Genomic DNA, 18,603 nt, shown 5'->3' with positions numbered 1-18,603 from the left:
ATATTGTGATTGCTAATCAGTCGAAAGTGTAAATCTATTGAAAAGGAGTTTCATTAAATAAAATTCTAGTCATTGAACTTGTTCTTTGAGTTATACTGGTACAGAAACTTGTATACAACCGACTGTTTCGTACATGTCTTACAGTTTTTGTATAAAAATACACCCTAAGACAAAGAAAACACGATTCACTACAAGGGAATTATTCGAATCGGAGGGAAATCGGTTGATATGATGTACATGAGCAGACAAGCAAATGATTACTATTTCAGAAAAACTGGATAATTTATTCAAGAAAAAGAGCTTCACAAACTGAGAAAGTCAATAACGCGTTGGTCCACCTCTGGCCCTTATGAAAGCAAGTATTTGGCTTGGCACTGATTGACGGAGTTGTTGGGTGTCCTCCTGAGGGATATGGTGCCAGTTTCTGCCCAACTGGTGCGTTAAACCGTCAAAATCCTGAGATGGTTGGAGGGCACTGACCCTTAATGCTCCAAACTTTCTGACTTTTGGAGAGATCCAGTGAACTTGCTGGCTAGGGAAGGGCTTGGCAAACACGAAGACAAGCAGTAGAAACTCGCCGTGTGAGGTCCTTACCTTGCTGAAATGTAAGCCTAGGGTGGACTGTCATAAATGGCAACAAAAAAAGGTCGTAGAATATCGTCGACGTACCGCTGTGCCGTAAGGGCGACGTGTATGACGACCAAAATGGTCGCTATGAAATAAATATCACCCGAGACTATAACTCCTAACTGTCGAGCAGCATGGAGGGCAGCAGTTAGGTTTATATCCCATCGCTCTCCGGTGCGTCTCCAGACACATCTTCAGACTGGAATCTCGTTGACCTGATTACAACTGTCTTCTGTGAACAGTCCCGGTTCGAACTGCGCTTCGATGACCAGCGAATACGTATTTGAAGACGTCCCGGACAGCGGTGATGTACCAACTTCACTTTCGCCAGCCATGCTTCCCGACAAGCAAGAGTGATGGTCTGGGATGCCATTTTTTTTCATAGCAGGACCCCTTTACTTGACATCAGCGGCACCCTTACAGGACAGCGGTACGTCGACGATACTGTACGCCCCGTTCTGCTGCCATTGCATAAGGGCCAGATGTGGACCAACGCGTTACTGATTTGCTCAATTTGTGAAACTTTTTCTCTTGAATGAATCAACCAATTTTCCTGAAATTGTAATCGTTTGTTTGTCTGTACATCTACACTCCTGGAAATTGAAATAAGAACACCGTGAATTCATTGTCCCAGGAAGGGGAAACTTTATTGACACATTCCTGGGGTCAGATACATCACATGATCACACTGACAGAACCACAGGCACATAGACACAGGCAACAGAGCATGCACAATGTCGGCACTAGTACTAGTACCTTTCGCAGCAATGCAGGCTGCTATTCTCCCATGGAGACGATCGTAGAGATGCTGGATGTAGTCCTGTGGAACGGCTTGCCATGCCATTTCCACCTGGCGCCTCAGTTGGACCAACGTTCGTGCTGGACGTGCAGATCGCGTGAGACGACGCTTCATCCAGTCCCAAACATGCTCAATGGGGGACAGATCCGGAGGCCAGGGTAGTCGACTTACACCTTCTAGATCACGTTGGGTGGCACGGGATACATGCGGACGTGCATTGTCCTGTTGGAACAGCAAGTTCCCTTGCCGGTCTAGGAATGGTAGAACGATGGGTTCGATGACGGTTTGGATGTACCGTGCACTATTCAGTGTCCCCTCGACGATCACCAGTGGTGTACGGCCAGTGTAGGAGATCGCTCCCCACACCATGATGCCGGGTGTTGGCCCTGTGTGCCTCGGTCGTATGCAGTCCTGATTGTGGCGCTCACCTGCACGGCGCCAAACACGCATACGACCATCATTGGCACCAAGGCAGAAGCGACTCTCATCGCTGAAGACGACACGTCTCCATTCGTCCCTCCATTCACGCCTGTCGCGACATCACTGGAGGCGGGCTGCACGATGTTGGGGCGTCAGCGGAAGACGGCCTAACGGTGTGCGGGACCGTAGCCCAGCTTCATGGAGACGGTTGCGAATGGTCCTCGCCGATACCCCAGGAGCAACAGTGTCCCTAATTTGCTGGGAAGTGGCGGTGCGGTCCCCTACGGCACTGAGTAGGATCCTACGGTCTTGGCGTGCATCCGTGCGTCGCTGCGGTCCGGTCCCAGGTCGACGGGCACGTGCACCTTCCGCCGACCACTGGCGACAACATCGATGTACTGTGGAGACCTCACGCCCCACGTGTTGAGCAATTCGGCGGTACGTCCACCCGGCCTCCCGCATGCCCACTATACGCCCTCGCTCAAAGTCCGTCAACTGCACATACGGTTCACGTCCACGCTGTCTTGGCATGCTACCAGTGTTAAAGACTGCGATGGAGCTCCGTATGCCACGGCAAACTGGCTGACACTGACGGCGGCGGTGCACAAATGCTGCGCAGCTAGCGCCATTCGACGGCCAACACCGCGGTTCCTGGTGTGTCCGCTGTGCCGTGCGTGTGATCATTGCTTGTACAGTCCTCTCGCAGTGTCCGGAGCAAGTATGGTGAGTCTGACACACCGGTGTCAATGTGTTCTTTTTTCCATTTCCAGGAGTGTATATCAAATCTACCAATTTCCGTCCCATTCGGACAATTCCTTCGTGGTGCGTTCTTTCGTCTTCTTTCTTTCTTTTTTGCTGTCTGAAGACGTATCATTTGGAAATGTGTGAACGCTTAACTAAATAACTGCAATACGTATGTTTTTGGATAGCGTCTGCCTTAATAAAAGCACAGTTTTGTATTTTAACACAATCATGATTCACTGCAGTTGCAGAATCTTCAGTGGGCTTTTATTTTCCATCTGTTAAAGATAAAGAATGTTCTTCACTGTTTGTATACGTGTAACTATTAGTTTTTAAATCATACTTACAGATATTTGAAAAAACACATAAATTATGAATTCATACCTTTTTACCACATGGTGTGGTTTTTCTGATGTGTTGTGTTTCTACAGTGACTGTTTTGCTCCACAGCTTGTCATCTGCAACCACTTACACCTTAAAGTAGATCAATTGCTTAAGCCAAAATTACGATTTGAAAATTGTTATTTCTATGCCTGAAATTCATTAATTCTATGCGTGTGTGTGTGTGTGTGTGTGTGTGTGTGTGTATGTGTGTGTAAAGGGAGAGAGAGAGAGAGAGAGAGAGAGAGAGAGAGAGAGAGAGTGACGGTAGGTTTTAGGATTTGTGTGTGTGTGTGTGTGTGTGTGTGTGAAGGGGGGGAGAGCTCTATAGGTTGCTCTTGTCTAATATTCTTTGAGGTCAGAGAAAAGAGGTCCATTGCAGAGAGCTGTGTATTCATTTATCACTTGTTTTCCTTCCACTATGGCTTTTTGTATCTGTAATTTTCTTGAATTATTACTTTAGTTTTGTGGGGCGGGGGGGGGGGGGGGGGCTGTTGCTGCATTTGAGAATTTTCAAATCAGTATTGATATTTGTTGGGTTATGTTTCTTGTCCATGAGGTGTCCAGCAAAAGTGGAATGACAGCTGTTACTTTTTAATGCTCTTCTGTGTTCTGTGTATCTGGTATTAAAGTTTCTGCTTGTCTGCCCTATCCAAAAACATACGTATTGTTAAAGCAAACACGAAAAAAAAGAGCTTCAACCTCAAGATGATTAAATACCTACAGTACATTTAAAAACGCTCCAGACATTCCTAACAGAAGAAAAGACGTGAGTTCTGTTTAGAAATGTGCTAGTTATATTGCACATGCTATGCACCAAATTAATCGCAATTACGCGTTCTTAATTTTTTGTCTGATTTCCACTAAAACATCTACATGTAACGTCTCTGTTAATTAACTTCATTTAAGTACATCTCAAGGATCGATAGTTTTACAAACCACATAGTTCTTTTGGCGTTGGCTCTTCCGTATTACGCTTTCCGCTTGGCTATAATGTTACAATATGGTCGTTTGGCCTTGCCCCTAGCTGGTTCAAAAAATGGCTCAAATGGCTCTGAGCACTATGGGACTTAATTTCTGAGGTCATCAGTCCCCTAGAACTTAGAACTACTTAAACCTAACTAACCTAAGGACATCACACACATCCATGCCCGAGGCAGGATTTGAACCTGCGACCGTAGCAACTGCGCAGTTCCGGACTGAAGCGCCTAGAACCGCCCTGCCGGCCCTCTAGCTGGACTTGGTTTCAGGTGGAGAGGCGGGGGAGACCCCCGGCGTTTTAGGTTGGACACTCTGTGGGGACGCCAGATCAGCCCCCACGCGAGAACGTCTCCGTCTACGGAACTGTGTCTTTCGAAGTGAGTTTGAACTCGGCGGCTCATGTCCCCTGGTTCAACGAACAAACCGTATTCGTACTAGTTTACTATATTGATTTCCATAAATCTAAACAACATTATGTGGACTTTACTTAATGAAGTCCTTTTCCTTGGAAACACAGTGGTCGGTTCGAAATCACTGGGAAAATTACTTTTAACGGTGAAATTTGCCAATCAAAATTAGCAACTCGTTAATTATCCTTGCAATCAACTATGACACCAGTTGTTTGGTTTGTCATCTCTTTTACAATTCGAATTTTCTGTCGAATTTTACATTAATTAACCATTTCACATACCGTTCTTTGTAACGCTAAACTAAATGGTCGTTGGGACTTCCTAACGTGGGTTCTCTGTATTATTAGAAAAGTTTCCTATTTACAACCTTGACTTGGATACAGATACTGCACCCGAGTAATCTCCATTATCGGTCACATAAGTGGATCATGAGTGTTCTCTTTGTTAGATAAAAGAATCATCCAGCATCCAAATCCAATCTACCCCTTAGATTTCATATATTCACCACAGTTACTCCCATAGAATGATATGATTGACTCCAGTTAAGGCTCTTGAATTGTGCAGTACAGATTATGAAGTGCACAGCTCACATTTTACTAAATTTTTTGGGTGATTCACAACCCGCTTGAAATACTGTCATCTGTGGCATACGTATGGTTTTTTTTCGGATAGTTTTTTTCCATTGTGCCTGCAAGAACTAATCAATATACAGACAACTATTTATGTGGTGAGATATGTGTAATGTACTGTAACTAAAAAAACAAGATACGTTTACGTGTAACTAGAGTACAAAATCAATTCACACGAATGTAAAGTATATGTTGTGATATTTTGTAGTGTCTTTATTACAGACGAATAGATCAAAACTGTGTGCCGAACCGAGACTCAAACTTTGGACCTTTTCCTTTCGCGGGCAAGTGGTAGAGCACTTGTCAGCCGAAGGCAAAGGTCCCGAGTTCGAGTCTCGGTCCGGCACACAGTTTTAATCTGCCAGGAAGTTTCATATCAGCGCACACTCCGCTGCAGATTGAAAACCTCATTCTGGACAGACGAACACTCTGCAAAAGACCATTAAATTCACATTATCTACCCCATACTGATGCAAATACGATTGTCCACCTATAGATGAGACATTAGGACGACGACTAAGCTACAATTTGTCAGTGGGAAATTTCGAGTATGATACCAGAAATGACAGAGGCCACATACAGGCGAATTTGCCGTTGGGATAACATATTTGCCCTTGCAGAGGAAATATAAAATAGACTTGACAGGGATCAACTGAAACAGACCAATTTAATCTAAAGGTACAGAAATTTTATAGGATATGACCATTTCCGAGTCTGAAGCGATCCGTAAAATGCAGATTAAAATAGATAGACAAGAAAAAAGAAACGACTCATCAGACAGGAAGCCCGAAATGTAGATGGTGACATTTAACGAAAGAGAGACGTAACTGATGAATTCAAGCAAAAATCAGAGGCTCTTATAAGGATAAGACGATATAGAAAAAGGCGAAAGATACTTACGCAAATAACAAAAGCTGTTACATCAAATGGAAAGAAGCAGCTACCACAGTAAATGTATTTCAAGTAAACGATAATAGAGACATGTTAGAAAATACAGACTTAGCCAAAACTATTCGGAAATATCTTCGAGAGGACAGGAGATGATGCAAAGAAAACCTGGTGAAAGAAATCACAGAAGACAATAAGACAAGGAGGCGAACGGCAATTAAACTAATGTTGCGTAAGAAGCTCATTAAAGCCGTTAATAAGACAAATGACACAGTAACTATACTATACGAGCTTTCGAACATTTGTTTTAACATATGTACAGCTCAAGAAACGAATGAGAAATACATATAGTTAATAACGAAAATAATTTCATCGCTGAAGGCATACGGGATACCGTATATAAAGCCATTCCAGGTACGAAAAAAGAAAAGACATCACAGAAGAATGTACACTCTAAGAAAAAAAGAAAGAAAGAAGACATGCTCCACAATGGCATTATCCGAATGGGGCGGAAATTGATAGATGTGATGTACAAGTAAAGACAAACAAATGATTAGAATTACAGGAAAATTGGATAATTTATTAAAGAGAAAGAGCTTCACAAACGGAGCAAGTGAATAACGAGTGGGTCCGTCTCTGGCCCTTTGACAAGCTGTTATTCGGCTTGGCTTTAATTGACAGAGTACATGGATGTCCTCCTGAGAAATAACGCCCAATTGGGGCATACTGCGTTAAGACTTTGACAGAGCACTGAAAGACCTAAGTCGAAACAAGGCCCCGGGAGTAGACAACATTCCATTAGAACTACTGACAGCCTTGGGAGAGCCAGTCCTGACAAAACTCTACCATCTGGTGAGCAAGCTGTATGAGACAGGCGAAATTCCCTCAGACTTCAAGAAGAATATAATAATTCCAATCTCAAAGAAAGCAGGTGTTGACAGATGTGAAAATTACCGAACTATCAGTTTAATAAGTCACAGCTGCAAAGTACTAACGCGAATTCTTTACAGACGAATGGAAAAACTGGTAGAAGCCGACCTCGGGGAAGATCAGTTTGGATTCCGTAGATATGTTGGAACACGTGAGGCAATACTGACCCTACGACTTATCTTAGAAGAAAGATTAAGGAAAGGTAAACCTACAATTCTAGCATTTGTAGACTTAGAGAAAGCTTTTGACAATGTTGACTGGAATACTCTGTTTCAAATTCTTAAGGTGGCAGGGGTAAAATACAGGGAGCGAAAGGCTATTTACAATTTGTACAGAAACCAGATGGCAGTTATAAGAGTCCAGGGACATGAAAGGAAAGCAGTGGTTGGGAAGGGAGTGAGACACGGTTGTAGCCTCTCCCCGATGCTATTCAATCTGTATATTGAGCAAGCAGTAAAGGAAACAAAAGAAAAATTCGGAGTAGGAATTAAAATCCATGAAGAACAAATAAAAACTTTGAGGTTCGCCGATGACATTGTAATTCTGTCAGAGACAGCAAAGGATTTGGAAGAGCTAGTAAACGGAATGGACAGTGTCTTGAAAGGAGGATATAAGATGAACATCAACAAAAGCAAAACGAGGATAATGGAATGTAGTCGAATTAAGTCGGGTGAAGCTGAGGGAATTAGATTAGGAAATGAGACACTTAAAGTAGTAAAGGAGTTTTGCTATTTGGGGAGCAAAATAACTGATGATGGTCGAAGTAGAGAGGATATAAAATGTAGACTGGCAATGGCAAGGAAAGCATTTCTGAAGAAGCGAAATTTGTTAACATCGAGTATTGATTTAAGTGTCAGGAAGTCGTTTTTGAAAGTATTTGTATGGAGTGTAGCCATGTATGGAAGTGAAGCATGGACGATAAATAGTTTGGACAAGAAGAGAATAGAAGCTTTCGAAATGTGGTGCCACAGCAGAATGCTGAAGATTAGATGGGTAGATCACATAACTAATGAGAAGGTATTGAATAGAATTGGGGTAAAGAGAAGTTTGTGGCACAACTTGATCGGTTGGTAGGACGTGTTCTGAGGCATCAAGGGATCACCAATTTAGTATTGGAGGGCACCGTGGAGGGTAAAAATCGTAGAGGGAGACGAAGAGATGAATACACTAAGCAGATTCAGAAGGATGTAGGTTGCAGTAGGTCCTGGGAGATGAAGAAGCTAGCACAGGATAGAGTAGCATGGAGAGCTGCATCAAACCAGTCTTGGGACTGAGGACCACAACAATAACAACAGCAATCGTGAAGACAAGCAGCAGAAACTTTCTCTGTGAGCGGGCGGCATTAACTTGGTTCAAATGGCTCTGAGCACTATGGGACTTAACTTCTGAGGTCATCAGTCCCCTAGAACCTACAACTACTTAAACCTAACTAACCTAAGGACATCACACACATCAATGCCCGAGGCAGGATTCGAACCTGCGACCGCAGGTCTAGAACCGCTCGGCCACTCCGGCCGGCGGCGGCATTAACTTGCTGAAATGCAAGGCCAGGATAGCTTTCCATGAAGGGCAACCAAATGGGGCACAGAATATCGTCGACGTATCGCCTTGCTGTAAGGGTGCCGCGGATGACAACCACAGGGGTCCTGCTAAGAAAAGAAATGGACCGAGCGAAATGCCGCAGTGGTTAGCACACTGGACAACGGTTCAAACTGGCGTCCGGCCACACTTTTAGGACTTCCGTGATTTCCCTAAATCACGCAAATTCCAGGGTGGTTCTTTTGAAAGGGCATGGCTGATTTCTTTCTCCATCCTTCCCTCATCCTACTGAACCAATTTGACCTCGCTGTTTGGTCCCCTCCCCCACGTCAACCAACCAACCAACCAAAATAAATGGCATTCCAGACTGTCACTTCTGGTTGTCTGGCCGTATGTCGGGCGATATTCAGATTGATGTTCCACCGCTGTCCGGGGCGCCTCCAGACATGCCTTTGACCTGTAATTTTGTTGTCTGGAGTAGAAATGCTTCAGTGTTGTGTCCCGCTTCCAACTGAGCCCCGGAGACTAGTGAAGATGTGTCCGAAGATGCCCCAGATAGCAATGGGATACCAACCAGCGTGACGCCCGGCATATGGACCCACAACCAGGAATGATGGGCTGCGGTGCATTTTCTTTTCATACAGCACCCGTACAACACAGCGGTACGTCGACAATATTCTGCTCCCCGCTTGGTTATCCTTCATGGTAAGCTATTCTGGGCTTACATTTCAGCAAGATAATGCCCGCCCTCACATGGGGAGAACTCTACTGCTTGTCTTCGTTCTTGCCAATCACTGCGTTGGCCAGCAAGGTCGCCAGATCCCTCCCCAACAGAGCACGTTTGGAGCTCTATGGGCAGGATCCTAAAACCTGCTCGGCAATTTGTCGATTAAACGCACCAGCTGGACAGAATTTGGCACGATATCCCCCAAGAGGACATCCAACAACTTAGTCGATCAATGCCAACCCGAATAACGGCTTGCATGACGGCCAAAGGTGGGCAAACGCGCTACTGATTTCCTCAATATGAATAAATCATTCAGTATTTCTGAAATTGTAATTATTTCTATTTCCGAACGTGTTCAAATGGTTCTGAGCACTATGGGACTTAACATCTGAGGTCATCACTCCCCTAGATCTTAGAACTACTTAAACCTAACTAACCTAGGGACATCACACACATCCATGCCCGAGGCAAGATTCGAACCTACAACCGTAGAGGTCGCGCGGTTCCAGACTGAACCGCTCGGCCACAGCGGCCGGCTTCCGTACATGTAAATCATATCAATCGGTTTCCGTCCCATTCTGATAATTCCTTCGCGGTGAGTCATTTTTTTACTGTTTTTTTCTTAGAGTGTATTTCAGTATGAATTATTATATCTACAGTGTAAGTTGAAAAGAAAACTGCGAAATTATTTACAGAATGTTGGCGAAAAAAGACAGATCTGAAAAAATTGACACTGGCTGTTATCATTCGATATCATGGAAACCTTGTGTAAAGTTTTACAAAAGTGAAGTGCAAAAAATGAAAATTTGGCAAGATAAAATTCGGGTTCCAAAAAGCATAAACTTGCGAAGGGATAAAGCACAACCGTGTCTTCTCACGGCTACAGCTTCTGCTAGACTGTCAACTTGAATCATGTAAGAAGGAGTAATAAACACCACTCAACGCTGAACATGGTTTGCAAATGGAAGTAAAGTGTGTCTTATGTAATCCTGTCCTACATTTCTGTTTGCTTAAGACAGAAAAAAATAACGGGTATGTTTCGTTTGTAAAACACATTCTAAACCAAAAGCCGATATTACATTTACGTTTTTGTCTGTTCGTCAGCCTCAAGAACTGGAGGTCCTATGCAGGAAGCCCAGAATGTTCGGCTCACTGAACAGAATTTGGCATAAAATTACCATCTGGAGAATGACCATGATGAACACAATTTTTATTTGTCTTGATCGCACAAATTTTTGAACAGAATTACCGGTTGCTGTTATGCAATAGGCATCTTCATATTGTACAATGGAAGTAAAAGGCAGTACATTGCTAAGTAATAAGATACTAAAAACAAATGACAGAAGTTATAAAAAATATGTACCTCCGATTATACTGCACTGCAACAAGTCACAACACGTCAAAAAACACGAGTCAAAACTGCCATGCATGCATCAACCAGTTATATGTAGGATGCAACGCAATCCTAGAGATGGTTGATACATACATGACGTTCATTTAAAATTACATGTCTTTATTCCCAGCTGATTATAAGAAAGCAGTTATTTTAATGTAAAAAATGTTTGTTCATATAAAATGAATCCGCCTTCTGACAGATTAAACTGGTCAGAATTTAACAAACTGTTAAAAAAGAAGAACTGATTACAGATATCATTCTAAAATTGAATACAGTGCATAGGCTCTAAAATCAGACCTAGAAAGGAAGAAGACGGAATTAACTTCAAGAAATAAATATTCTCCTGTTTCTCATATTCCATTTTATATTTAGATTAGGATAGTGTGTAATAAAAATAAATATAAAACGGAAATAGACGTAAAGTAACCAAAAAATATACGACAAAGTTGAAATAAAATAAAATATCGCTATTTATAATAAAACGAGTGGTAGACGGATCAACTCCGTCGTGCTTGTCCGCTCCTTTGTTGCACTTCAGAAAGGGATGACTCAAAAACAGGCTCGTAGTAAATCGTTACGCACTCAGTGAAGTGCGGTAGTAGGTCAAAGCTTGCGCGCAGAACGTTTAGGGCACTTGCCAATGGGCTGCGCTCGTTCGTACGTCGTCCCCCGCCGCCGAGTGGCTGGCGCACTCACAGAGATATTATTTGTAGCGGGGGGTCCAGCGACCTTGGTGCACAGCCCGCGGCTAGACGCCGGCGCCGCACCGATCGCTCCGCTCTGCGAGTCCAGCATCCGCGACTCGGTGACGTCACTGAGGCGCCGCGTCACGTGACTCCCTATGCTGTCACAGCGGAGGGGGAGTAGGGGTCGCTGTCGAGGGAGACGGGGGTAGCGGAGGTGCGCGCGCAACCCAGTTGGGTCTGCAGTCAGGCAACGGGCGGCTCGGTGGATCCTGCAGGACACGGCACGCGGGTTCTGGTCGATAGATACATCAAGGCGCAAGATGGTGACGGCAGGGTCGACAGTCGCTTTGGCGGGATTCTTGGTCCTCTGCACGCTTGTCGCAGGTGAGCCGACGTCTCTATCATGAATGGTTCGCTGTAGTACGATGTGTGCTTCAGCAAGAATGAATGAATGTGTGTGTGTGTGTGTGTGTGTCATAGGAAATGGCAGTTAGCGATGGAACACCTGTCGACAATCAATCTTCTGTGAAGTATTACGCTTGTTTGCACTCAGAAGTCTCTTGTTTCTGACATATAATATTTCAGCAGTCACTTTATACGACACAAATCTGTGCTGTCTGTACAAAAGTACGTATTAAAAGGATTACCGGAAGTGGGTGCTTCACATTTCAAATCTGCGTTAAATTGTGCGCCCCGAAAAACAAAATACGTAGGTCTAATTCAGCTTCCCGACAATTTAAAGCATTGTGCTAGATCCTTCACTGTGGAATGTCCTTACATTTACGTCTGTAATCAACCCGCCTTTGTAGGACTGCAGAAGATCTTCAACTGAGAAAAGGATCACAAAAAAAGACAATTTGTGCAATAAGTCGTTGCTTTCTAGAGAACGTAATGTGAGAAGTTTAACAACGGACGTCCTTCAGATTGGCACATTTAGCTCAGTTAAAATTCCAACAACGTACTTTGTCGTATCCATACAAAATCGAGAATGCGTTTACTGGACGAATATTATGTGAAACATTCCCATGCACTTATTAGAAATGCACGTCGCACATTAAATTGTGTTTTTCTTGCTATGGCATTTACGCTACCTTCCTGTCATGAAGATGGTTTCATGGTGTCGCACAACAGTCGTTTCTGTTATTGACTGCATGAGTCCTTATTGTTACATTACTTTACCGTAATCTATCTCAGTAAGTTTGTACTATAACAGCTTTAGAAAGGTTAAGTTTTATGTTTGATGTTATTGCATGACAGGATATTGGTGACAGTGCTGGAGCGAGAAGCTGCCATTTGATATTCTTATAGAGAACAATATTTCCTCTTGTATTCTGACTTCAGTAGAAACTTAAACGGCATTTTTCAGTGTTGCATTCCAGGCCGGCCGAAGTGGTCGCGCGGTTCTGGCGCTGCAGTCTGGAACCGCGAGACCGCTACGGTCGCAGGTTCGAATCCTGCCTCGGGCATGGATGTGTGTGATGTCCTTAGGTTAGTTAGGTTTAACTAGTTCTAAGTTCTAGGGGACTAATGACCTCAGCAGTTGAGTCCCATAGTGCTCAGAGTCATTCCAGGATTCCTCTCCAGTGAAGCAGCTACTTAGGCAGGGAAATCGTTAATTTGAGAACAGTGCCAACGACATTGCTGGGAGATTAAAAATTTCAACCATTTGTTTGGATCCTGGCAGTGTTTCTTTGAAACAGATACTCTCATTCACAATGACTCGTACAATCGGTCTTCCCTGCGCAGTACTGCTGGAGAATGAAGCGTTAGCGCTTCAGACCAATTCCGATCGATATGATGAGTTGTTTAAGAGTGTCAAAGGCAGATGTAGTTTACGATTACAGACGAAACAGGCGGTTATCACGGCACGCCCAACAGAATTCTTAAGTTCGTAAAACACAGCAACATCTCAAGGCAACGGTTGTCGTCTTCGACACACGAAATAAGACTTCATGTAACTGATTCGTTGCAATCACTCTGCAAGCATGTTTGTAGACATCCCCACTGAAAATTGATTCATCATATTGGTCTGACGGTGATTTGTCTTCCTGTTGTACAACACAGTGCGATCACACGCTGTTCTAAAAGCCCCCAGGAGGAAACGGGTCAAGGCCTCGATCGCCTTCCAGATTTAAGATTTCCGTGATTACCCTAAATCACTTACGGTAAGTACCGGATGTTTTTTTTTTGGTGGGGGGGGGGGGGCGGCACGGTCGATTTTCTTCTCCAGTCCAAGACTGTATTCTGGTCTCTGAAGACCTAGCCGTCTGCGGGAGTGCACAACCGTAAACATTTTTCCTTTGAAAGACCATTCAAAGAGTACGAGTCATTAAACGAAAATATTCACGGTTTATCCAGACCGAAACCATTGCATGACTTCTTAAAATGAAAATATTCCAAAGTCTTTGCGATCTAATCTTGACGAACTACTTTCCTGGTGCGAAGAGATTGACAGTAAAATGTAGACGGAGAGAAATGTAAAGTTGTGCACTTTGACTACACAGTCAAAAATGAAGGACTACATGTGACATGGAAGTTTGGAAGTAACAGTGCTGAAAGGTTTAAACGGTCGCGTACGCTCAGTTGTAGGTACAGTTAATGGCATATTTCGACTTTTCGTTAACATACTAAGAAGACGAAGTTTATAGGGAGAAAAAGGAAGATATGGGTTAACGTCAAGTGGATTATGATGTCATTAGAGACGACGCACAAGCTAGGATTGCGTAGAGAAACCGGCCGTTTCCTTTTCAAAGAAACCATCCCGGCATTTACCTTCAGCTGTTTAGGCAAACCACGGAAAATCTAAATCTGGATAGACGGTCAGGGACTCGAACCCCCGTCCTCCCAAATGCGCGTCCCGTGTCTCACCACAGCGCCATCTCCCACTGTCTGAAGTTTGCCTACGCAAGATACTGTTTGTAATCACCTGTACGACCTGTATCCACTAACAGATTAGCAATACTGTCATAAATCGAAATAATTAAAAATTAGGATTTTAGCTTGACAAACCTTTCACATCACTTAAAATAACTCCGTGTAAAAGTCTCCAAATGCGCGGTTTGGGTAGCCCTCTACGATGCAGTCCACATTCTTCCACTTCCTTTATTGAGATACTGTGTACATGATTGGCATCTGTGTCGAAATTGAGAGTGGACATGGGATGTGCACAACGAAATGTGGTTCAAATGGCTCTGAGCATTATGCGACTTAACTGCTGTGGTCAAAAGTCCCCTAGAACTTAGAACTACTTAAACCTAACTAACCTAAGGACAACACACACATCCATGCCCGAGGCAGGATTCGAACCTGCGACCGTAGCGGTAGCGCGGTTCCAGACTGTAGCGCCTAGAACCGCCCGGCCACTCCGGCCAGCAAACGCGGTTAGTAACAGGCGTATTTCATTGAGGGGGAATTTAAATAATCAGGCACTTGAAGAAAGACGCCTAAAATCTCACAAAAATCTGCTAAGAATAGTCCCGGAACTGATTATCACCCTTAAAATCTGTTAACATTCTTTACCTCCATACATATCCATTCAGGGATTGCGAAGAAACACTAGTAAGAGGTCACACATGGTCCCATAAGCAATCATTCTTCTTGGGGTCTGTCCATCAATGATACAGTAAGAAATCGAACTATACAAGGTGTTAGTGCAGATATTTTTATTGGGGATCGAGGACAGTGTGCTGAACAACATTACATCATCACTTACTTCATTTGCAGACTAATAATTATAGCTATTGGGAGTAGTATGTTTTCAGGTTGTTTAGTACCTCCAAGTGCATGTGGCAAGAGCAACCCATTAATCCCAGGCAACATGTAAGGTGTTCAAGTGTGGATGCGAGGATGCGAAACAGTTAGTCTATAGTGACAGATCTAGCCCACTTAGTGATGCAGTTACGACCGTGTAGAAAACATCAGGTAATAAATTATCTGACGTGTTTGCGGGAAGGCTTAAATGCACAGAAGAAAAACAACTAACACAAGTGGATACAATTAAGGTAGCAATGATCACGGTATCTCCTAACTCCCTGTATAAATGTATGGCTATCAGTCTCGGTTTGAATCCACTTCGGTGAGTCGTGTGTCAGTTTAGCAACTTATTTAATCAAATAGCTTCCCATTTGGATCGAGTGGGTCTCATTTCAATCTTTACCACCAGCAAAACTAGGTAAGTGATCACCACGATTTCTTCCTCAGCATCTAGCGCCGTTAGTCAGCGGACTACGAAGGTGGGTAAAGTATTGTCTGTCACGAACATATTACTGATCTGCAGAGTAAAGCTGTCAGTTGGAGGGTTAGTTTGATCACCTCAATGCCTGAGTAGGTATGGTCCTACTTGGAGTGGCGTCCCCTTGTCTTCTCCGACTTATAATATACAAACTGTTGTCAGAGAAAGATGCGCTAACAAAATCCTAGGATCAGGTGAGAATTCAGAGCCAGACCTTTGGACTCGTAGTCAGACGGTAATCACTATAATTTATCTGGGTAAACGGCCCAACATTTTCAGGGCTCTAAATCGTGTCTCGATATTCGAGAGTTCGAGGACAAAAAATGAAAAATGAACACGTTCGCAACATTACCTTTAAATTGTAAACTATAAATTCCTATGACAGTTATTTATTTAATTTTTAACGTTATTTGCGTCACCGCATTTCAGCAACCTAAAGTCTCTGCCATTTCTGTTTGCCCATTGTCTAGGTCTCGCTTACATACAGTGCTGCTGAGACCTTAATATGCAGTTTCAGACGTTATGTTCTCCATTGTAGGCCAGTGTTAGACTCCAGATAATTTCGTTTGATGAAGGCATCTTCTCTTCACCTTTGATAGCCTTCTAGTTAAAACCTTCGTTGCTTCCGCCATTTTGTATAACCTCACGTTCCAAATAGGGACAGCGTCCAGTTTATTTATTGCATCAGTTCGCCTGCCATTATTCTTTAGGTTTTCGTCAAAACAGTTTTTGGCTACTGACAGATAAATTCGTCAATTTACACTGTTCCTTTCACTACTTTCGACCGCTAAGGGCAGAGTTATTTCATAGGCACTTTTCATGGTGCCATTCGCAGACAATGACATTTTTTGTGACCGGATTTTTGTTGTAAGCCTAAGCAATGTAATCACCTACAAGCAAAACTAATTTTCACAGTCACTGACTTTTCCATGTAACGTAACTTGCGGAATACAAAAACCGACTATCAGAAACCGTGTTTCGCCTTCATGTTTAGCCCGATCATATACCTGTTTTCCAAGCAGAGTTTGTTTCACAGGAACTGTGTTTAGGAATCAGCTGTTTCGACTTTGTAAGTTTTCTCAGACGAGGTTATTAGTAGCTTCGTCATGTTTTAGTAGACAGAGAACACGATTTACTCATTGTTGATATTGAGATAGTAGGGAGGCGATGAGATTGTTTAAGAAAAGATGCGAAAATCTTACCCAGGCCAATTAATACCTGAGAAACTTACATTATAGCCATCTAGATCACGAGCTATGTGGAAAAATGTGCAAAGTGGTCATTGGTGGAAAACATTGTTGTACTCCAACAATTTGGCGACTCTGGATGGCTTGGAAAACTTCCAAACGTGAGACACCGATAGACGTATTCCCGTGCACAGTATCACCAAACGTTTTATCATCATCCACTGTATGTGTGAGCCTTTGGTACAAAAAGAGATAATGGGGAAAGAAGTTTACAAATTAGATATCTGTGCGACATGGAAGATCGTCAACAATTCGATTTTGCTAATTTAGGAAATTTAACACAATATCTATGACTCTTTCCGTGTAATAAAGTTAAAATGTGCGTGTTTTAGAGCAAACATAAGAAATTATTAACATCCCATCGAGTCCAACACAGTTTCTTTTCCTCCGTTCTGTACAAAATTATTTTCTCTAAATTAACTGACGTTTAAATAAGAACCTAGCAATCTGACAACCCAGTCACAATTCAAATGCGGTATAGCTTTTACATAGAGAAAACCCACAATTCCCTAATCGTTAGTGGAGTGTATACGTGACGAACGAAAAGCGGTATTGGGAAATCGGTGATTGGATAAAACGAATAGGTCTATGGGAGCTCATGTAAACGTTCTAATTATAAAGTGAATTATTTATTTGTAATTAAAAATGAACGTCATCAACTTGTTTATACCTAATTTCTTTCACAAAACAATAAATTTTAATGGAACCTGCTCAACAAGAGAGAGAAGCAACAAATCGTTAACATGTACCCTCAAAACCACATGTGTGTCAACTTGTCAACTCAGTCATCTCTGATCATCAACGGTGATTTTAAAGGTTCTAGTTGACATAGTTAAATATAAAATTAGTTATACATAAATAACCTTTTCAGATCACAATATTTGTCAGACTTTTGTATCGGATTATTACAGAGCGCATGCTACCACATGATTCATTTCGATATTAGACTCATTAGAGTCTTTATGTTTGTTGCCAGAGGACTCGGCATTTTCCACAATTTACTTTCGTACAGAGCATAATTAGTGCATCCCATTGTAACTGTTAACGAGGATCCGAACGTGCGAAACAGCTTCTCAGATGTGTGAGCACTTGAAGACAGTAGAAAGTTGTCCTGGACGGCGAGTGTTCATTGCAGAAAAGGTTATCGTCAGGAGTGTCTCGGGGAGTTTTAATAAGTCTGCTCTTTTGTTCACTGTATACATACACGATTTGATGAATAGGTTGGGCAGCAGATTGCGGCCGTTTGCTGACGATGCTGTAGTTTACGGGGAACTGTCGTCGTTCGGCGGCTGTAGGAGGGTGCAGAATCACTTACTCACAATTATTATTTGATCTCGCTAATGACAACTTGCTCTAAATGTGGTAAAATGTAATGCCCACAAGTAGGAAAAATAATACTCTACTATTTGAATACGGTTATTAGTGGTATACTGTATGCCAGAGTCACTTCGATTAAATATATTGGCGTAACATTGCAAAGCGACATGAAATGGAACGAGCACATAAAGTCGATTGTAGGGAAGGAGAATGCCCGACGTCGGTTTATTGAGAGAATTCTAGGAAAGTGTAGCTCAACTATAAAGAAGACCGCGTATAGAATACTTTTGCGACCAGTTCTTTAGCACTATTCGAGTGTTTGGAATCCCACCAGGTCGCATTTCAGGAAGACGTCGAAGCAATTCAGAGGCTGGCTCCTAGATTTGTTACCAGCAGGTCCGATGAACACGTGAGTATTAAGAAAATGCTTTTGCGCTAGACTGCAGATGTGAATATTAAGGAAATGCTCCATGAAGTCAAAGGGAATCCCTGCAGAGAAAGAGACATTCCTTTAACGAAACGCTGTTGAGAAAGTTGAGATAAACGGAATTTGTGGCTGACTGAAGAACGGTCGTACTCCCAACAACATTACTTGTCGCGGAAGGACCACGAAAACTGGATAAGAGAACTCGGGGTTCGTACGGAAGTATACGG

At 42.9% G+C, this 18,603-nt stretch overlaps 1 protein-coding gene across 1 annotated transcript in view; it reads left to right on the top strand.

The window, feature by feature from the left end:
- The first annotated feature begins 11,377 nt into the window (after positions 1-11,377).
- Positions 11,378-18,603, top strand: part of LOC126161486 (uncharacterized) — a 194,621-nt gene continuing 187,395 nt past the window's right edge. Inside the window, exon 1 of the mRNA XM_049917384.1 lies at positions 11,378-11,538. Coding sequence (XP_049773341.1) covers positions 11,475-11,538 — 64 coding nt within the window. The 5' untranslated portion in view covers positions 11,378-11,474. The remainder of the gene's footprint in view (positions 11,539-18,603) is intronic.

The sequence above is a fragment of the Schistocerca cancellata genome, chromosome 2 (genome assembly GCF_023864275.1).
Source record: "Schistocerca cancellata isolate TAMUIC-IGC-003103 chromosome 2, iqSchCanc2.1, whole genome shotgun sequence".
In the NCBI taxonomy this organism is placed as follows: domain Eukaryota; kingdom Metazoa; phylum Arthropoda; class Insecta; order Orthoptera; family Acrididae; genus Schistocerca; species Schistocerca cancellata.
Note: the sequence above shows the minus strand (reverse complement) of the source record. Positions and strands in the feature narration are given on the sequence as shown.